The 23,301-nt window shown below is 40.9% G+C and overlaps 1 protein-coding gene across 1 annotated transcript in view; it reads left to right on the forward strand.

The window, feature by feature from the left end:
* The first annotated feature begins 1,579 nt into the window (after window positions 1-1,579).
* Window positions 1,580-23,301, forward strand: part of NFIX (nuclear factor I X) — an 84,153-nt gene continuing 62,431 nt past the window's right edge. Inside the window, exons 1-2 of the mRNA XM_053464681.1 lie at window positions 1,580-2,175; window positions 14,584-14,881. Coding sequence (XP_053320656.1) covers window positions 14,855-14,881 — 27 coding nt within the window. The 5' untranslated portion in view covers window positions 1,580-2,175; window positions 14,584-14,854. The remainder of the gene's footprint in view (window positions 2,176-14,583; window positions 14,882-23,301) is intronic.

The following is a 23,301-nucleotide window of genomic DNA, read 5'->3' on the forward strand; positions in this document are numbered from 1 at the left end:
TCAACCTTTTTGGGTTTTCATCTCTCTTGCACACTCAAGCATCCTCTCTTATCCCAACTCTCATTTATACTCACAAACCTCATTTATACTCAGCTCTTTTCTTTATAATCTTAGCCAACTCATACACGCTAACCAGACTTTTCTTCCCACTCATTCTCTCACAAGCCCGCCATCTTTTCACTCAGCTTTCACTTACCTCATCCCTCACTCACATTCATCTCTCCAATACAACCTCTCTCACTTATCCTTTCTTTTTTTACCTCAGCTCTCTTTCACACTTACCCTTTCTCTCTTATCAGCCTCTCTCACTCAACTTTTCTCTTTCGTCTCATTGTTATCCTTTCTCCCTTACTTCAGCCTCTTCCTAACTCAATCTTTCTCTCCTAACTCAGCCTTTCTCTCTTAGATCAAACTCTCCCTTTCTCTTCTCTCTCTCTCTCTCTCTCTCACAATCATCCTTTATCCCTTACCTCAGCCTCACTCACACTCAGTCTTTCTCCATTATCTAAGGTTCTCTCGCACTCACTCCCATGCCCTCCCACAAAGTGTTAAACACTACTCACTCCCAGTCAAGCTACTTTTTATTGTTCTCTCACACCTCCCATTCTTCGTTCCTCCCTGTCTTTTTTTTCTTATCTGTGTTAAACTTTACTTCTTTTTATCCTCACTTTATCTCTCGACACTGTTTCTTTGAGCCCTTACACAACTATCTGTTTTCTGTCCCTTCCTCAACAAGTTACATTATCCCCAGGTACTATTCAAACCACCTCCAAGCATTCTCTGTAACCTCAATGGAAAGACTATGAAATCACCAACCGGACCTTTGTCCCTGTAATCTTCCCTATCAAATTTTATACGACCAAATTCTCTCAGATTATTCCACCAGGGGAATTAAGGTTACAGGCAAGCAATTCAACTTTGCCCCTGAATTCAGCTCCGCCCCATTCACTGCCTACCCCCTCCACCTTGTGCACCCCGATGTAATACACACCTTGAGAGTCACAGCAGCTGCAGCTCGCCTTTTCGTCTTGTTTTACCCACTCCTTTTAATCCCTCTCTGACTACACAGCCCCGGTGACAAACCTGCAAGTTCATTTCTTTGGGTAACTTCTCCCCGCCTGTTCTTCAAAGATGTGCCCTTCTTCTCTCCAATCTCACTCTCCCCCTTTCTTTTTTTTCTCCCTCACTTGAGGTTCAGCCTCTCTTCCAACTTTTTTTTTCACTTTTCAGCTTGGCTTTTTTAATTCACCTAATTTTTGGCTCTTGGCACTAAACCTCCTCCTTCTTCTCCATGCCCTGTACCCACCCTGCTGTACCCATGGCTCTCACACACATTACACAATGTTAACACTACTGTAAATCTCTTATTAATAATTCAATCACGACTTCAGTTATACCCTGGCACAAGAGTGAGAGGAAGAGAAAGAGACACAGAGGGAGAGAGAGAGAGAGAGAGAGAGAGAGAAAGAGAGGGTGGGGAGAGTTCAAATGTGGGGAGAGAGACGGGAGAAAGAGAGAGGGAGAGACACGGATAGTGAAAAGGAAAAAGCAGTGGGGAGAAAATTAAACAGAGGAAAGAGAAATAGAGAGAGAAGTAAAGAGGGACATAAAAAGAGGGGGTGGGGATATACAGGAAGGTGTAAATAAAAATGTGGGGTGAGCGGGAGATGGTAAGATTTCAGAGAGACAGCCAGAGGTAAGAAGAGAGGGGGGAGGAGGGGTGGGACAGCTTTGGGGTAAGGAAAGGAGGGGGACCTAGCCAAGAGAGAAAAAGCCCATTCCATGCCAACATCAGAGCTGGCACAAACATGGCAGGATACTTTTAGATTAAAGCAAAAACAAGACAAGTAACATTTAAAGCAATTTGGGCTGAAATATTTAAAATCAAAGAAGGGAGCCACAAACTAAGGGAAACAAAGAAATATAAAAGAAAAGAAAAAGAAAAACTTACGGTACTTGGGGGGGAAAGAGACAGCCAGGGTGTCTCTCGGTTTGTGTGTCTGTCCTCCCCCTCCCCGTACAGAGAGGATTGCAGCCTGACTGCAGCTGAGAAATCCTACAGGCTGGCTTGCAAAGAAGATGGCATGACTCCAGTTTTCTACCCTGACTTCCCTACATTTTGGACTGGGTGTTAGAGTAAAAGCAATTGAAGGAGAGGAGAAAGGATCAGGAGATGTAAGGTTTACCAGGCGCCTTTTTTTCCCACCATTTTTCCACCCCCTTTTTTTTATCCTGAATAATTATTCTCTTTACAGAATCCACTTCTACGCAGCATTAATTCTATGCCTCTTTCTTTCTATTTAGTATTTTTAATTCATTTTTGTTTTCCTTTTTTTTCCTTTTTGCTTCATTTTGCTTGTTTGTGGTTTCTCTAGAAGAATTTTGTGAACTCTTAAAAACTTATCCCCCTCGTCTCTTCGGAGACTTTTAAGGGTTTTTGGTAGGGCTCAGCCTGTTGGCAGATGCTGCCTTCTCCTACCTGGTATGTGATATATATTTTTTTTTATTATTAAACTTCTAACAAGGGGTATTATTAATTCAAAAGAGATCAAAAAGTGATTTTATTGTTTTGGGACGGAGAATCTTTCTGTCTGTCGGTGGACGTGCCCCTTAACCCTTTGTGTTGACTGGCATTGTGTACCCCCACGCCTGGCAGAAGGCTTTCCCAGACATCAGGTAGGAGACAGCTTGAGCCTGGCCGTGGAACTTTTGTGACAGGTCCCAGTTGTAGACTTGCTTGATTAAATGCGTTCAATGTCTTTGTATCTCCACGAGTTACCCGCAGAAATATACATTTTGTAGCATCTAATCGGGTGTATGTAAAGTGCGGAAAAAAAGATGAATTAATTTGTATATATTTACATGAATTTCTGTACGCTTGTGGGAATAATATTTATCAGATTACACTTCTCAAAATGTGTACTCAGGTGTGTGTGTATATATGTATATTACGCACATAGATACGGGCATACATACATTTAAAATATATATGTACGTCTCTGTATATGTATATGTATATATATATATATATATATATATACGCACATACGCATTTTGTAACGTTACTGGATTTATATATATATATATATATATATATATATATACATACATACTATTAACCTATATCTGCTTCCTGCTTTTTATACTTTATGCCACTAATGTATGTTGGATTCTGAAATAATGCCGGTCTTGTGCAGTGTTTTTCCCCTCCGGTGTCTCCCCTGGATTGCTGGGCCCAGTGACACCATGGATGAGTCTCTACTCAGATTTTCGTGTCCGCTAGTTGTGGATCCCTCCATAGATAGATAGATAGATAGATAGATAGATAGATAGATATATATATATATATATATATGGAGGTCTCTGTCTTTCCTGTCTGATCTATCATTCCTGAGCTCGGCGGCTGGGAGTAGTGAGTACTATTCTCTGGGTGCAGGTGTGTGGGTTTGGAATTGTAAAATAGGGTGCTATTCTTTGTATGTCGGCAAACACGTGTGGCTCCCATCCTGAGTGTCTCTTCGGCACATTCAAGCTGCAGGTGTGTGTCTTAAGCTATGCACCACGTATGAACTGTATATGAGGCGAATATTTGCTTTGAGGGCCACATTTGAGGTGCAGCTCTATGAGTCATTTAATGGGCGCAGGGTCCTCGGAGGGCCACACTTTGTGCAAAAAGTCACACACTTGAGGTTGAGGTTCTGGCGAGACGGCCGAACGGGGATTTCTCTGGCACGGAAGGGCGTCAGACACAATACGAGGTGTTTGTTTCTCTTGAAATGAGATTTCAGGTGGAAATACCTTTTGGGGAGATTTTGGGGCAAAGGTATTTTTGGGCATCAAGACATATCTGAGGTACACATCTCTATGCGAAATAAATTAGGGGGGCCAGTCTTGTGCTGCAGGTCACGTTAGACCACGACGCGGTGAGACTCGGTCCAAAGCTTTCTGGCTGCACGCGTTAAAAAGAACTTACTTTTTGTAAAACAAATAACTTATCGAGGACAAGGATACCGCGTTTAGTAACATATGTAATTACAGTCCATTGCATGATTTGCTTTATATTGCTTATATAGAATATTTATAGAAATGTATAAAATATATCGTGCAAATAATCCATAGTGTTTATAAAGACAATAATTCTACCAGATCTATGATTGTATTTTCAAATAGATCTTATAGATAACATGTGTGTATGTGTGTGTGTGTGTATATATATTTATATATATGTATATATATATATATATATACATATATATATATATATACGCATACACACACATACACACACACACATATATATACATATATATATATACATCAGGAACAATTGCTAGCTAGCTGCTGACTGGTTTTCAGTACATTGATTGTGTATATACATAAAAACTGAGCTCCCTGGGTACTATGTGTACATATTATATATATATATATTATATATATATATTTTAAATAAGTAAATTTTTATAGACGTGGCGATAGCTTTTCGAAATAAATCAACAAAATTGAGTCAGCAACACACATATGTGCGAAGAGACATGAAATGTTGCCATATTCAAGAGCTGCGTTTGATTTACTGTATTACGGAGAAGTTGTAGTTCGCAAAAGTATAAGCGTACAATCCGTATCAAAACAGTTTTATGATTGTTGAACAGATTTAAAGTTAAAAAAAAAAGTACCCCTTTTGTGCTATACGGAATAAAAGACTGTGGCATTTTTAGGTAACGTTTTGTTTTAAAAAGTGAGTTTTGTATTCTGGATTATATATATATATATATATATATATATATATATATATATAATCCCGCACAAAGTATACTTCACTCTTTTGTCAAACAATGCAAAATGTGATACAAATTGTATATATATTTATTACTACTATATATATATATATATATATATATATATATATATGTGTGTATATATACCAGTATATATTTATAGCCACATATTTGTGTATATATATATATGTATATATATATATATATATATATATATATATATTTATCCACACTCTTTAAACACAACTTTCTGTTAAACTTGAAAACAGCCAGTGAGGAAATGAAATTTGCAATACATATTCACCAAACTATGCCCAAACAAACCAGTTATTCATGTATCTAAAGCTTTTCAGAGTATTTAGATTTAAGTTTGCTATTAAAATGTAAAAGTCGCTAACGTGAATTAAAAGTAAAGGGAACCCAGGTTACAATCCAAAAACTCAAACGCAGAAATGAAAGCAGAAGGAGAGAACGCGGAAAAGCCGCTGGCTTCCAAAGAGGAGAATAAACAAAGACAATTACAACAGATTTATTAGCACTTTCTCCAGTGTGGTTTCAGTATTTATGTTTGTAATAATTTTAAAGGAAAATATACAGTTAGGGAGAGGGGATTTTTTTTACAGGGAAAAGTGGGCTGAATTGTGGTTCGCATCGTCTTATCTGCCGGCAAATTCCACTTTTCTATGCACATGATTTTTTTTTGTTAGCAAAATGCCTAAATCTGTAAATTGTACAACAAAATTGACATCGTTTGCCGTGTACTTTATAATTGTTGATTAATGACACATTTTCTGTAATGCTATTGTAATGCAGAACAAAGTTAGAAAAGTTTTTGTAGAAGGAATATTCGGATAGATATATGATGTGAGGCGCACGGCTGTGTGAGAGGGATTGGAACAATGGTGGGGTTTAGGTACAGGAGCATTTGGGGGGCTATATGAAGTATAGGCAGGGATTATATGGTGCACTAGATAGGAGTTATAAGAAGATTTTAACTAAATAATATAATCCATCCTGTGGAGGAGATATATGGAGTAATAGGAGGCGTTATATGGAAGGGATATATGGAGTAACGGGGGGTTATAGGGGGTAATAGGAGATATTATAGGAAAGGTTTATATAGAGTAATAGGAGGTGTTATATGGAAGGGATATATGGAGTAACGGGGGGTTATAGGGGGTAATAGGAGATATTATAGGAAAGGTTTATATAGAGTAATAGGAGGTGTTATATGGAAGGGATATATGGAGTAACGGGGGTTATAGGGGGTAATAGGAGATATTATAGGAAAGGTTTATATAGAGTAATAGGAGGTGTTATATGGAAGGGATATATGGAGTAACGGGGGTTATAGGGGGTAATAGGAGATATTATAGGAAAGGTTTATATAGAGTAATAGGAGGTGTTATATGGAAGGGATATATGGAGTAACGGGGGTTATAGGGGGTAATAGGAGATATTATAGGAAAGGTTTATATAGAGTAATAGGAGGTGTTATATGGAAGGGATATATGGAGTAACGGGGGGAGTTATATGGAGTAATAGGAGTTATATGGAGGAGTTACGTAGAGTAATATCAGGGAGAGTTATACGGAGCACATATGGTGTAATAACATGAGTTATGGGGAGGGGTTACGTTGAGTATTAGGGGTTTAGCGATGGTGTAATATTAGAGGTTATGAGGAGTAGTAGGCGGAGTTATAAGGAAGGGTTATATGGAGTATTAGGGGTTTAGCGATGGTGTAATATTAGAGGTTATGAGGAGTAGTAGGCGGAGTTATAAGGAAGGGTTATATGGAGTATTAGGGGTTAAGCGATGGTGTAATATTAGAGGTTATGAGGAGTAGTAGGCGGAGTTATAAGGAAGGGTTATATGGAGTATTAGGAGTTTAGCGATGGTGTAATATTAGAGGTTATGAGGAGTAGTAGGCGGAGTTATAAGGAAGGGTTATATGGAGTATTAGGAGTTTAGCGATGGTGTAATATTAGAGGTTATGAGGAGTAGTAGGCGGAGTTATAAGGAAGGGTTATATGGAGTATTAGGAAGAATGATGTTAATGGGTTACATAGATTAAACAGATGGGTTATGGGGGTTATACAGAATAACAGGAGGAGTTAAAGGATCTGATCAGAGATCTCCCATATAACTGGCCATTGGGGCGGCGGAGCACTGGCCAGCCCGCCACCCTCGAATTCCACACTGTACGGCTAGTAATTGGAGGCGTTATAGGGAACATGTAAAGGGAACATACGATTCGCAAAGAGCCGTTTAATGGCAATGGGAGATGCTGTATCGAGAGGCTGTCCGGGCCATTATCTTACGACTACAATGTTCTTGTTTACTCAGCATGGTGTATAAGCAGAAATGGCCTGTATTGCCCTCTGTCAGGATCCAAAAAATCCTGCTAAGTTTCCATTAGCAAACTTTGACACAACCTTGAAAAAGCTGAACTTATTTTGTTTGCACAACACAAGCTGTTTAATTAACCTTCTACACCCGCCATTGCTCCCTATAAATTTTCCTTTATACTCCTCCTCATTAGATTAACCTAAAATAATTAATTGTACAGCTGCCCCTCCAACCCCATCAGGATAAGGAAACCCCCTACCTGATCCTATATTTCTCTTTCTTGACCCCGTTGGATTTTTACTTACAACTCAGCCGTGAAACAGACTTCTAAGACAAAGCCCGCACGTTAGCGGAAACCATGCCTTACGGGGAAAAAAGCTTCTTATCGTCACTTTTTTAGCTATCCCGCATTAGGAATGGGTATTATCATCGACCAAGAACATGACATTCAATGACGTTTCATAGAAGTTCTAAATCCCCGCAGAGGGCAGCATTCTGATCCTGGCCGACGCAGCTTCGGGTACTTTTTAATTAATAAGGTTTGGTTAGAAGAAAGACCAAAATCCCCGTTCCCCTGGAGTAGGGTTGCCCTGCTATATAATGAGGTGCGCTGAATACCATTTACAATAAGAAAAGGCTGAATGTAAGCTATGTACCAGAGCGCACTTTTTTTTTTTTACACCAGCCACCGGTTTGGCCAACAACGTTCTAGAGCATGGCTGAAATGCTACGGCAAGGCCTGTGGAGAACCTAGCTTAGAAATTCTGTTTATAAATTGAAGAGACTCAGCTTAAAGGGGGGGACGTGAACCTGGATTATTAATGCAGATTGTGATCTTGGCGCTTTGTCTGAGTCTGAAAACAAGGGCAAAGTTTGAAAGTAAAGTTCAGAAACATACAGGACATTTATTGAAGTTAATTGTGATAGCTGCTCTTTCTGATCTCACCCGCAACCTATGAAGCAAGTAATGCCAGGAACATAACTGCACCCCATGGATCTTCTGTCGAACGTCCCTTTGACTGATTTTGATATTGGATCTACTAACTATTCCTTTAACCTCTATTCGCAATTTTTCCTCTATTGATTTATTTAATCGTTTGTTAAAACTCCTCTGCTAACAGTGGCTTTAACCATTCTTCTTCTACACTATTCCTTCAACCACATTGTACGACCCTCCTAACCTTTTCTCCTTCCTGTTCCGTATAGCTCTCGTACCTTTTCTCTTTACTGTTCCGTATAGCTCTCGTACCTTTTCTCTTTACTGTTCCGTATAGCTCTCGTACCTTTTCTCCTTCCTGTTCCGTATAGCTCTCGTACCTTTTCTCCTTCCTGTTCCGTATAGCTCTCGTACCTTTTCTCCTTCCTGTTCCGTATAGCTCTCGTACCTTTTCTCTTTACTGTTCCGTATAGCTCTCGTACCTTTTCTCCTTCCTGTTCCGTATAGCTCTCGTACCTTTTCTCCTTCCTGTTCCGTATAGCTCTCGTACCTTTTCTCCTTCCTGTTCCGTATAGCTCTCGTACCTTTTCTCTTTACTGTTCCGTATAACTCTCGTACCTTTTCTCTTTACTGTTCCGTATAGCTCTCGTACCTTTTCTCCTTACTGTTCACTATAAATATCATCTCCTATCTGAAGAAGGAGAGCACACAAAGGATTTTTTTAAAAGAGCTATTAAATTGTTGCTGAACATATTAGTGGTACAGAATAGCTCGATGAGAGCTTTATAAAAGTCTCAAATTGGGACTGAAGCGTCAAGGTGATCTGAAAAGAAAATCCCTGGTGTTCTCTCCTTCTTTCTCTCTGTGTATATGTGTGCGTATATATATATATATATATGTATAAATATATATATATATATACTGTATATACACATACGCGCATAAAATCCTTCACCTTAAATATTTTTTCAAATGCCGTTCATAACCACTCAATTCTTTTGAGGAGAAGCTGAGGTATGACTGGCGTCCTCTTAAATCTCACAAAGTTAGGATCTGTAGTTATATTGGGTTTGTTGTAATACAGAGCTGGTGTTATTCTGTGTCTTTTATGTAGCTCTCTGTTTCCATCACTGACTCTGTAACTGCTACTTATTACACAAAAATGTTGCAAGAGCCCGTAGGTAGAAGTCCATGTGCACAAAACACGAAAGAAAGCTGGTTAACAAACGCCCCGTCATTTACCATAGACAGATGAACTTCATATAACAATGTGCGGTTATCAGGGTCATGTTCTTCCGATCGCCCCTTCATGTTCTGCAATGATTTCATGCAATTGTTGACTTCCCAGCGGATTCGGCCTCTGGTGGTAAGTTACAGAGGGAAATTTTCCCATTGCTTTATTTTATAATTTAACGTGAAAATATAATATCATACCTAGAAAATCATGGATGTCTACGGGGTGGAATAAACGGAGGCCCTTGCCCCTACACGGTAGGAGTTTCTTTATAATCGATGGTCTGTGGATGGATTTGCTGGGTGGGTTTATTAATGGACATGCACTCCTGGATGCAAGCCTTTTAATTTGACTTTTGACTGGGAATGCATAGCTTTGAGTGTATAACCCCAGATCTCCAGGTTTATTCTCCAGTCTCGGGTCCTGGCATGAAACAGCGACTCACGGTCAAACAGAGCTCTAGATCCCAAGTAGATGATCCTGGTAGATCCACAGATTGCTGGCCTCTTGTGGGTATTTCATAAATTAAGTTCCTGCTTTAACACAGGTGACTAAAAGGAGGGCTCTGGGCTTCTAGGTATCTTATTATGTAAGTTACATATAAAAAAGCTAGAGAGTGCTCTACTTGTTAATATTTCGATACCGTCTCAGTAGCATCATAGTATCATACTGTCATAGATAATATCTCAGCCTCTCCGCCCCATCGTGTCACAGACCACGCCGGCCCCCAGTAATCGCTGCTTTTACTGATCCTGATACTCTTGTAGCTGATCTTATAATTCCTTAGAGGATCATTATCTCAGGAGATGACTAGCCGAGCGTGAAGTTTCAACCCTAGACGTCTCTATTGGGGCCTATATTACGCTAAAATCATCGATATAAATAATTCCTTCAATGTAGATTGATGTGCATGTATAATGTATTATAATCCGAGCGCTCTGGGTTTCCCAGGGACATCCTTAGTGACTTCCTAAGAAGCCATGACTGCCAGGGGAGTGTTTTCCCTTTGGAGTGCGTTGTGATTGTGTACTTAGGGGATGCACTGACTGACAATCACAGTAAAAAGTACTTCAAATGTTCATTTCATGTCCATAATGTACATAAAATACATCCGATGTTTATTTTTCTATCATAAAAGGTGTCCCGTAAACTTTGCTGATCTCCTAGCATGAAAATTCGTAGTTATGCCTGGCAAGTTTTAGATCGATAGCATGAATACATCATATGTCATAACGTCTTCACGTGTCATAATGACATCATTGCTCTCGTGGCATTGGGTTAGCCCGCAAACGCGTAAAATGCGCTATGCAGCTAGGATGTCCTGTGAGGTGTTGATGACAAATCCTAATCGCGCTGATCTGAATGCAGTCCTTCGTAATTCCTCTCGCTCGAGCATGTGATCGCGTCATTTAGACAGCCGATAGAATTGTATAGCACAGTACGTATGCATGCGCATGGACGGCAGTGCTAGTGCCGGCTAATTCAGCCGCCAGGCTTGTGTTGAACCCGTTTCTTTAACACAGTTTAATGGCGCACCTGCAGAAATCAAGCAATATAATTAATGGTCCTTGACTGGAACCGTCTACCCCCCCCCTCTACATATCTATTTGATTGCCATTAGAAATCAATGGAAAGATGAGAAAGCCTATGACTTACTCCTTCGGCCCTTTACCAACCTCAGGGTTATCATAGCAAAATTAAACCCTGCCATAAGCATACAGCAAACTGTGACTTCTGTGCAAAATGTTTTTTTTTATTATCACGCTGTAAAAATACATTATTTTATATATATATTATATATTATGTCTTGCTGTTTTCTGAGCAGCCGCTTGCTCGGAAAGTGCTCAGGTAGTGAGGAGCGCGAAAGGAAACAACTTCCCTCGTACTCTAAAAATCCAGCCTTTTAACTTAATGTCAGTTTCAATAAGAGATTTGTTTACTTACTGAAAAAATAGGGGGGTAATAAATAAAGCAGGTTAGGGTTACCCCTGCCCAACTCGTCGAGCGGAGTATAGAACCGTTTAGGAAAAGGGGCTTTGTCAGTAGTTCCGCCATGCATTCCGTCTTCCAAGACATTTGGAGCATTCCACGGGTAAGCTGCCGTATGAAATGGTTCAGAGGATTAACGTTGCCGCGGGGTATAGTGGTGCCGAGCATGGCCTAAGAGTAGTCATGTGTCTGTGTGGCAGATCGCTGCTCACACTCTTCACAGCGGCTGTATTTGTGTTTATTTTGACAAGACGTGCCCCCCCTTTGTGCACGCCCCCTCCCACTGATCACCATGTGTGAAAGGAAAGATAAATCCCAGCCAAGATCTGATCTGGACTCTTAATTAATTACTGGGAAAGAGCTGAAGCAGGCTGCAGTGCATAGCGATGCTGAGTATCTCTCCATTGTAAGCCTCAGCCAGTCTGTAGACCGCTCCCGCGTGCACTTGTGATATAAATCAAGCGCGTCGGCTCGCTGATAACGAAGACCCCCGAATTGTACAAGAAATAAAATCAGGAGTCCGATAGGCTCAGTAACAATGACGTTTATTCATGGGGCGCCATAGGATTCCGTAGCGCTATTACATCGGGGGGTCGGGAAAACTCAACCAAAGCATTCAAACTGCCAATAAGAGTAACGCACCTTACGGCATATCGATGGAGAAGGCAAAGAGGGCCCTGCTCTGCCAAACTTATATATATATTACGCATTTTATCTACTCTGATGACGAACAAATGACATTGTATAACGTATAGCTATGTGGAACTTAATACGCCCTACAGAATGTTTTATGGTTAGAGAGGGGCCGGCCAGGTCGGTGCTTGCACCTGCCCTGGATTATTCCCTTTCTATGCGTGGAATACATACATCACCCATTGTACAGCGCTACGGAATATGGTGGCACCACATAAAACAATAAATACGTATTACTTGCTGCTTACTGACTGGATTCGCTGTGATGAATCTGAATCATGTGGCTGGACAGGGCTACCCAGGTCGCACTCGGCTCATTCTGAAGCCTGGCTGATAAATGGGCGTTATGGGCCACAATGACTCTGAGCCATTTGGCTGGAATCGCATCCCCTGCTGACGTCCCCTTAGTGGCGCTGTATAATGACACCGAGTATCTGTGATATATTGAACACGCTGCACTATTTATGTCAGACTGTACAGTGGAACTGCCAACGTATCCTCTTGTGATGAAAATTGTGAACAATGTCGTAGAAACTTAAATCTATAAATCATATATTACAGAAATAATAGTTTCCGCTGTGGAATAAAATGAGGAAATGTCAGGTGTACGTGGAGGGGTAATCAGAGAGGACACCCAGAGAGCGGAGTAGCGGCATTTAAGGTTACGATTTATTTGACTGTTTATCCAACGGTGGTTGGAAAATTATGAGAAATGATGAATAACGGAGAGGCAGGTAAAGGAGAATGAGCGAGAGTGAGTGGGAAATACAAAGAAACAAATCCTTGGGGAGAGAGAGCGTTTGGATAAAAGAGAGGGGAGAGAGAAAGAGACAAGCAGGGAAGAGGTTGGGAAGTGCGGAAGGATTGAGAGAGAGGGGGAGGCACAAAAGAAAGAGAGAGAGAGTAAAAAGGAAGGGAGAGGGGAGCACAAAAGAAAGGGAGAGAGAGTAAAAAGAAAAGGGAGAGAGAGTAAAAAGAAAGGGAGAGAGGGTGGCACAAAAGAAAGGGAGAGAGAGTAAAAAGAAAGGGAGAGAGGGTGGCACAAAAGAAAGGGAGAGAGAGTAAAAAGAAAGGGAGAGAGGGGGCACAAAAGAAAGGGAGAGAGGGTAAAAAGAAAAGGCAGAGAGAGTGAAAAGAAAGGGAGAGAGGGGGGCACAAAAGAAAGGGAGAGAGGGTAAAAAGAAAGGGAGAGAGAGTAAAAAGAAAGGGAGAGAGAGTAAAAAGAAAGGGAGAGAGGCTAAAGGGAAAGGGAGAGAGGGTAAGAAGAAAGGGAGAGAGGGTAAGGGAAGAGGGGGTAAAAGGAAAGAACCGGCATGTAGTCAGAGGAAGAGGAAAAAAGTTACACCGGCTAACAATGCGGGCGAGTGTTGGAGAATTGAGGAAAAGTAAGTAACAAAGAGAAGCAAGCGAAGAGCGTTAGAGTGCGGTAGAATGGGAGAGAGAGGTGGGGGAGAAAGAAACTAAAGAAGGGAGAGATTAAGTGCTAGATATTCACAGGGGAAGGAGGGAAATGCGGTTGTTGGGAAGGGACGGAACAAGAGAGATATTTTTACCAGCGCCTGTAACAAATTTCATGGGTATTTCTGGCAAACTGTGGGGCAGAGATCACCGCGTGTCTGGGTCAGAGGCCGCCTCGCGTCTGGGTCAGTGTTTGGGACGCGTCGCAGAGGACAGGTGCTTCAGAACCACTTTGTTACAAAGTCTTATATGTGGCCCATGTAGTTTTTTCCGTAATTGTTATTATTCACTGATTATGAGCATTTCATAAAAAATAATATAGAGCTACAAAAAGTGATTATATGGAGTGACGGGAGGAGTTATAGAGACGGGTAATAAGGGGTAATAGGAGCAATAAGGGGAGGCTATACAGAGTAATGGGAGGGGTTATATGAGTAATGGGAGGAGCAAAAGCATGAGGCTATACAGAGTAATGGGAGGAGTTATATGTAGTATATGGAGGGGTTATATGGGTTATAGGATAAATGGAGTAATAGGAGGAGTTATATGGAGTAATAGGAATTATAGGGATAGGTTATAAGGAGTAGGAGGAGGACTATATGGGACAATAAGATGATGTTATAGAGATTGTAATATAGACACGGAGTGTAATATAGACATTCATATTTGAATATCTAATTTTACATAATTCAAATGATGTTGATTATAAACTTTTACGTGGGATAAAGTGGGTGTTGGGCTGGACAGAAAAATCCAGCAAGAGGCAAATGGGAAAAACAGATGATGGAGTAAATAGGGAAGCTCGGAGAGAGGAGGACAGAGAGAGACCAAGAGGAGTGGGAGATAGTGTGTGTGAAAGCAGACGCGTATGTATCAGACGAGAACTTTCTCCATTTGCAGCGGCAAACACGCTTCTCCCATCCTCTGGGCATTCCTCAAGCTTCTGTCTATCCCAAGCGTCACTGTCTTTATTTATTTTTTTGGCCTGCCTGCTTTTTGAGCTTTGACACAAATGTATTAATTTTACCACTTTTTTTTACGATTAATTTTATTTTCATTTTTAACGCCCCGGCAATCATTACTTTGCTCTTTTTCTGCGAGTTCTGTACATTAATTTACGGCGCTTTCTTAAAACCTTTACTTTCAGAGACATCGAGGCAAGCAGAGAACGGAGAGAGAGAAAAAAAAAGACAGAGATATAAAGAGAGGCTTCTAAAACAAAAAGACCCCCACTACACAGAGAAAGCCCGTTCTGTCAAAAGAACGACAGGGGAACGGTAGAGTCCCACAAAAACCCCACAAAGAGAAAGACATTCCGAGACTGCAGAGACATCCGTGCACAATGAGACAGCCCTAAACTGAAGCCGCTCAATCTGCAGAACCAGGACGCATCAAGGGACATTCAGGGAGCCGGAGACATGTACTCTCCCTACTGCCTGACCCAGGTACGGGGGCAAATAATCTGCAGGGTGGGGCGCTTTTCCATCTGTCTTCCTATTATTCCCCTTCTCTATTTTACCAAACTGAACCCCCCCCCGTCCCCGTCACATTTCCATGATTTCCATGAATCCTTTATCGCTGCCCCAGTGTTTCAGTTACCTCTCTCTTCACAATGCCATTCTCTTCACTCAGTTTGTTTTCTCTTCTTCATCACAAGCGGTTTTATTAATTTTTGGAAGCTTGTTATTATGCCTACTTCTTTCCCTTTCCATTGTGGAGATCGGCGTAAAGCATCGTGGCGCGTAGATCCCATATATCAATAACCTATTAATCAAAGTTTAATATGCGTTTGGTAGCAGGGCCCATATGGTGCTCTTTCGTATAGGCAGCTGTTTCCAGCGCTCTGAGCTCTTCGGGTGCCTCTGGAGATCCCGGCAGATCATCCGGTATTTTCGGCGGCTCCTGTCATACCCAAGCCCTTTCGGGTAGAGGGGGGAATGTCCGATGATACGGGATAATCCGCGGGGCGCTCGGAGCGATTCAGACAAAAGCACAAATTAAAGTTTCAAAGAAGGAACCTATTCAGAGACGCGTTGAGCCCGTTATACGGCGAAGCGGTGGGCAGCATTTTAACGGCTGATTAAACTCTACCCGCTGCACCTCAGACACAACGGGGAACGTGGGGGGTAACGAGTCAAAAGAAACACCGATCGAACAGCACAAGTACATTTCTCCCAAAGGCATGCAGCTGAGGCGATTATACTGCAGCTTCCCCATAAACTTCTACGGTCTGCCTTCTTATTCCCAATGAATCTTGACTTTTTTCACTAACCGCCAAATCAAAAAGCACGCTACTGTTTTATGCCCGGATCAGGTAATTTATACCATGGTTTTATTTTTAAATTACTGTGAATTACATTTTTATTGTAATTTAATTTTTTTTTTCCCCAGAACTTTAAGCGAATACATTGAATACATATTATATGTTTATGGGGGGGGGGGGTATACGACAGTACCTGCTCTAAAATACAATTCTAAGTTAATATCCTGCGATACACCATTATATCGTATTTTATACACGGATGGGAGGATAGCCATTCATTATTACTGATTTGTGATGGGCAAACAGTATGTAATGACAGAAACAGAAGGTTAGGAGGGCCCTGTTCAAGTGAGCTTACAATCTAGCAGATAAACAGGTTGAAGTGTCGGCGAGTGTGCCTCTTCCTTAAAATCAGGGGGATGATCCACGGCTATACACAGACGATTCCTGCCCAGGAAATATAGGTGCGCTGCGCATTTATCCATAACATACAGGGATTTATAGAACATTAATATAAATCTATATGTGGTGTTTATTCCCAACATGACGCGCAGACTGAATTTAATGGAAGATAAAAAAAAACACTGGGATGATCTAAGCTGCAAATTTTCTTTTGTGGAAACCTCAAACATGGATTTACGCTCAGGATAGGCTTATGCCTACCCCGCGCATGCTTACATTCCCCTTCCCGTATTAACCTCTACCACTTCTGCTGGAAGTCTGACCACAGATCTGTAAAGCGACATAACCTCTTCACGCTACTAACGCCTCCAGCTATATACATTGCATTATCTGCTGCTATGTCACATTGTCCCCGTAACCTCTGACCCCTAACGCCACAATCTACCTTTGAATTTTTATGTCCAAGTTCGCTACTTTAAACTTATTAACATTAAACCGCAGCTGCCGCACTCCGATTCATTCTGCTAGTTTGCCTGAATAGTTAACCATTTGGCTTCTCCCTCCATGAGCGTCGGCCCTGCTGTAGACAAACTTCTGGACGAGACAGCGGCTGCTCCCTTATATGTATATTATATACGCTTATAAAACACACAGCTACGTAGCATATTATTATTATTATTACTTATTGATTTATACCGTATCCCGCAGCACTATACAATCGGTGCGACGGATAGAGAGATCATTTTTAAACAATAGATACATTTAGTGTCCTCCGTTCGGGTAGCGATGCAGAGATCTCCTGACCTTTATGTATAAAGAACGCAAATCTTTAACTGCCTTGAACGCACTTTTCGGCTGCGTTATTATGAACAAAACTTCTACTCCTACCGCGTACAAGCAATATCACGACTCCCCGTGAGACTTCACCCAGCTTTATGCTTCACGCCGCTTTACACTAAAGTATAGATACTCGGCATCACTATAGAACGGCTTTGGTGGGAATCTAAATACTGCGTGCATTTATAAAGTGCGTCTGACGATGTCCCGGAGATTTTCGCTGCACTTTATTGCGTGTGTTCACCCCCCATAACCGGCCATATGGAAAAAGTACTAAGACGTAATCTCTGTACTTGTCTTCCTCCAGCTTTACTTCTCGCGCTCTGTACCCCCCCTTTTCCTGTTAGTACTTCCCTCCCCCCTTTTTTGTGTCCTTCCCTCTTTCTATCCCCTTTTCCTCCAAGCCCTCCCCGACATTTCCCCTCCTTCATTCTGTTCCCCCTTTCTCTCGCCCCTGTCTCGGTCTGCGTATGTTTGGACGGGGTCCTGTTCTCTCCTCCTGACCTTGTATTACCTTATCATGTGATGCTGAGCTGGGTTTGGTTTATGTGACAATAATGAGCAAACGGTGCAAACAGTACTAAAACACTGCGTTTAACCCTTTCCCGGACCTAGCAACCCAATAACATTGTGAGCAGGCTAATAACATGCGTAATAGTAATTACATTTCCATCCAGAACTTTCTATATTCTAACCTCTATGGCTGGATCATATTACTCGAGTCTGGTTTTTTTCTCCTCGTTTTCTTTTTAGTTTTTTTACAACTCAGTCTTGCTAGTGAGTAACATCAGAAACTTAGTACATCCCTAAAACACTTTAACGTAAATAGAACATCATTTCAACTTTTTTACATTTCAACTTTTTAACCCATTTATTCTATTTTTTTTTTACTTCTATTGTGACCAACCCACTAGGTAATTCAATTATTATTAATATTATATTTTATTCATATAGCGCCAACACATTTGTCACCATACTCATTATCCTAGCCAGCTGATTATTAAATAAGAGCGTCGAGTTACATTAAAGCGGAGAGTATGTTGTGATAACGTGGAAATGAACATAGAACAATCTGTTATGCAATCAGCAGAATTATGCAATAAGGAGAATATAACATGAAAGAAGAATATAACACAGGTTTAATATATATATATATTTATATATAACTTTTGGAATTAATATATGACAATGAAGTGAGTAAAAGAAGAAAGTAGACTATATAATTTAATTGAAATATATATCAATGTAAAAGCCATCCGCAGTGATACATTATGAAGGAATCGTCGATTAGCAAGGAGGTTCACATAGATACAGAAAGGGATCACAGACCTGGGTTTTTCCTCCTCACTCGTACAGGACAGTGGACCCTGGATATAATTTAGGTGTAAATGGATGAGGTCCAACAATATAAGGTCACTATCACCTCTCAGGGAGATCCCGGGAACGTACAAAATGTTCTTGCAGATCCAGGGAGATGAAAATTGTCATCACTGGTTCTTTTACTGAATGTTTACTCCAGAAGAATGGGTGACAGGCGTCATTCTGTGCAATGAAAAAAAATCTGGATTTAAAAAAAAATAATATTAAATATTTATAAGATGAAGGGTTTTCTAAATAGCAATTAGCCTTTTAAACTTGGACTGAACATGACCTGCCATTGGAACACAGGAGTGATGGGAGTGATAAAGGGCCATTGGAACACAGGAGTGATGGGAGTGATAAAGGGCCATTGGAACCCAGGAGTGATGGGAGTGATAAAGGGCCATTGGAACCCAGGAGTGATGGGAGTGATAAAGGGCCATTGGAACCCAGGAGTGATGGGAGTGATAAAGGGCATTGGGACACAGGAGTGATGGGAGTGATGAAGGGCCATTGGGACACAGGAGTGATGGGAGTGATAAAGGGCCATTGGGACACAGGAGTGATGGGAGTGATAAAGGGCCATTGGGACACAGGAGTGATAGGAGTGATGGAAGTGATAAAGGGCCATTGGGACACAGGAGTGATAGGAGTGATGGGAGTGATGGGAGTGATAAAGGGCCATTGGAACACAGGAGTGATGGGAGTGATAAAGGGCCGTTGGAACCCAGGAGTGATGGGAGTGATAAAGGGCCGTTGGAACCCAGGAGTGATGGGAGTGATAAAGGGCCATTGGAACACAGGAGTGATGGGAGTGATAAAGGGCCGTTGGAACCCAGGAGTGATGACAGTGATAAAGGCCTCTGTACGCCTATGAAGAGATTCCATTGTAAATCAGCCGTTTCCAGCTACAATAGTCATTTACAACATTAACCCCGTCTGCTCTGGATTTATGGTCCATTTCATTTAATTATTATTTAATTATTATTAATTAGTTATTTTAATGGACAAAATTTGCTTTACTTAAAAAAAAAATGCGACTTTTCAGCCGTCGTGTATATATAAAGTACTCACAAAGCATCTTAATATGCATTCTTCTCTGTTGGGGCTGACAGGACAGTAAGTTGTCCCTTTTAAAAAACACAAAAATTACCGGTAATTGCTTTTTAATACTCTTTATAGAAGACTTTTTTCATATAAAAGTGCTTTATCTATCCTAAAGTTGAAAGAGGGATTTTTCATTTTAAGGAGCTCATCCATAGCTGATGGCAACCGCCAGGTAAGAAAGGGATCAATGAATGATATTACGATAACAAACCTTCCATTAGAAACGTAATGCAAGTGCTGCGTGGAAATGTGATTGTTATGTACATGGATGATGGTAACGGGATGTGGTTTCAGTGTACGGTCCTTCTAGTCCTTCTCCATATAATAAATGTGCAGCTTGCCTCACTTTGGGACCACGATTAGCAATTTTCCTTGAGCCATTGCTGAAGAACACCTATTGGTGATAATGTCAGTGGAGAGCTCCCTTTATATGGCCCTCAACTCTTGCATTCCTAAGCAGGGCCAAAAATAGCCCGTCAGATTTGGCCCCGTCACGTAGCTGACTCCTATACTGCACTTCACACGACTATTTAATGCCTGCGCATGTAGACTCAATCGACTGCCGGCAGCACCTGTGGGGGAAGCAGCGGCAGGGATGTATGTGCTATACATTTGGTCACACTTGGAAACGTGTTTCTGTCACTTTGGTGGGATTCACTTTGTCCTGTCTCTGATTAATGTTCCCTCGCCATCTTTCCCTGCTCCAGCCCGCTTCTTAAAGGAACCCTTCTACTCCGGACTCTAACACTTTTACAACTAAACAGCAACGCCATTCTTCGGTCTGGCGAATGAACAAAGCCTTACATGAAATTATTCTGGTATCATGCAACGGGGGATGCAAAAATGGCAGGTTTACTAAGGTTTATATATTAACATAACAAGAGAGTACAAGTGCTCAATACCGCAGGCAATACATGCAGAAGATGTAACCATTAACATGGTATATTGATGACAGTCACCTATATGCCACATGTCCAAAACTGTTTGGGCAAACAGCATCATCTATGGCTCAAAAAGAATAAATGGAAGCAAAATAGCAGAACCCAAGATGTCTAGACATTGTACGGCTGTTGGACTTGACACTGGCAATGCTACGATGGCATGGGGTGGATCGCCAAGGTGGTGCAAATATTGGCAAGCGCAACACTTTACAAAACCAAAGGATGTAATATAAACATGTACACATAAAATATCTCCATTCAAACCATGTCCATATCATAGGTGAGCCTACATAATAGCTTGTAGGGATTCTCATGTACTTGTTATATGAGAATAGAAATATATCAGCGTACGAGAGGGAACAGCACCCGGGGAGCGCATTATATGACGCGTCTCCACGCTCATTCCTTGTCTTTCCATGGCATACTGCGAGAGGTACGTGTGAGGTGCGAGGTACGAATGGGTGTCTCCCTTGAGGGGCGTGGGGCTCGTTTTGAGTTGATTAAAAGCCCATTCATTATTGATAAGGAGAATGGGGAACACAAGGACCAGCGATGAATTGGAAGGAATGGAGTCTGAATAATTAATGGTGAGTAGAAAGCATTCTTGGAAAAGGGGCTCAGGCAGAAGGAGGGCAAGGCTGTATCCGCTCTGGTACACCATGGTATCTATCCATAACACGGACATAAAGGTTAAAAGTGCCAATGCCGGCCTTCCACATACAAATTATACTGCAACGCACACCAACGAGACACAACGTGCAGAGAAAGTCCCAGTCTCCACCACACACGTTACTCAACCATGAGGTATAGAGCAGGCATAGTATGGAGCTACGGGGGTTGGGTGCCCAGACATAGTTGGCAGTGCCAGTGTCTGTTTGCTTGCATGGGGGAACAAGGGCTAAATGCTATTTTGGCCATTACCATTTAAATGATGTTCCCATCTCTCTCTGCTGCCTAGCTGGTTCTGAGCCATCTGAGAAGTCCGTCTTAACTGGCAATGGTATTGAGGCTGTTGTAAGAAAACAATATATAAGAGACTGTAATAAAATTCTACAGGGGTTAAAAAGACACACAAGTGCCGGGTTACCTTAATAAGACGTTACAGGGGTAATAAGGCACTCAGGAGCACATTACACACAGTGCGGGGCTCCTCTGGGGTGGATCTCAGCAATATCTGTATTTATGCAGCCCCTTCCTGTTGCATTATACACAGTGCGGGGCTCCTCTGGGGTGGATCCCAGTAATATCTGTATTTATACAGCTCCTTTCTGTTACATTATACACAGTGCGGGGCCCCTCTGGGATGGGATGATTTATATGTGGATTGATTTAACAATATAGGTATTTTAGAGCATTTTTCCCAAGAAAACGAAGCCCTTTATTCTTCATAATGTAGAGTTTATTTGATTTGGTACTGAGCAGATATTCACGTATAAGTATTGTATATCAGATTATTATTTGTTCTTATATAATTAAGATGCATTCCTTTTTACTTAGATTTTCCATTCTTATTCTCGTTTTGTGATACAGAGAAGGATTTTGTATTAATACTCAGTCTATTTCGTTCTGCTTATGTTCTGCGTTTATTTCGGGGTACGAGAGCCTCCTTCAGGTGTGATTTCTTTTATACATTTCCATCGTGCACACTATCCTTTGTTCGGTTATTTTCCCCTTTTCTTCTTTCTTCTGCCTTTTGTGCTAGAGATTTATTTGCCTTTGTTTTGCTTTTCTCTTGGCTTTTTAACCTTTTTATTTTTTTTATCCCTCCAAGTTTTTAGTTCACTGTTTGTTCCTCTTAATGATCTCTTACTTTAAACTCTTTTATCATTTCTACTTTTATTTTTTCCTCTTGTATCCCAAGTTAATCTTCTATTTCTTTATCATTAAGAAGTTTTCTTTGCTCTGGGTGTTTGTCCCTTGTTGATTTTCTTTGTGTCTCTCCTGATCCCTCTACCCCTTCTTATTACTGTCTCAATCCTCTAGTATTTCTCAACGTTCACTTCCCATTCCTTTGCTCGCTATTATCTCTGTATCTCCAATGCTACGACTCTTTCTAAGCTTATGTTTTTTCCCCCTGGTTTTTTGACTGTTTCGTCTCTCTGGCCCCGCATGCCCCGTTTTCACTCCTTCAGTCCTTCTCTTTTATCCGTTAATATCCAGTACATTTTCAAGTCTCGATCTCCTGTTTACCAGCCTATTTCAGCGGATTTCAAAGTATAATTTACAAATACATATAAAAGAATATATGCAACTGTAATTTAAAAAAAAAATCCCGTGTATGTTTTGTTACTTACAGTAATTATTTAATACCTTGCAAAACAGCCTTCTGGCAACCGGAGCAGTATTTGACTCTTGAATGCAGAAGGTGATAAGACCATCAGAGAGAGGACCCCAAACGAGACGCAAGTGCACTGAAAATATGCTTAGGGACTAATGACCAGTGCCTTCAAATAGTATTAATATCCATCGATCAGTTTTCACAGTTGAATTTATGTAGTCGCATCATTAATTTTATATTATACTTCCAAAAATATCATTCTTTGTTGATCCAGAAGTAGATGCAAAGAACAATAATTGACATTATTTCCAAACAAAACAGCGGAAATCCAGATGCAAAAGGACGTTCCGTGGCTCACATCCCCTATGCCAATTCTAATTGTTTACTGCACCGTATTGTCTAATAGCATCCATTTTCCTTTTTCACAATCTCTTTTTTTTTACTTGTTTTTAGCGTTCATTCATGTTAATAGAGTTTTGATTTTTATAATTTATTTCACCAATTCTTTTTTCTTCTTCATATTATCTTTTTTATTTCCCTTCCAGTTTCATTAGTCTGAAACGCGATCCTTTTTTCTTTATATCCAAATGTATTGTCTCTATTTTCTATATGTTTCTTTTCGTTATCTCTTGGCTGTGTATATTCCATTTAATATTTACCGGAGGCGACCTCACTTTG

The sequence above is a fragment of the Spea bombifrons genome, chromosome 4 (assembly GCF_027358695.1).
Source record: "Spea bombifrons isolate aSpeBom1 chromosome 4, aSpeBom1.2.pri, whole genome shotgun sequence".
Lineage (NCBI taxonomy): Eukaryota > Metazoa > Chordata > Amphibia > Anura > Pelobatidae > Spea > Spea bombifrons.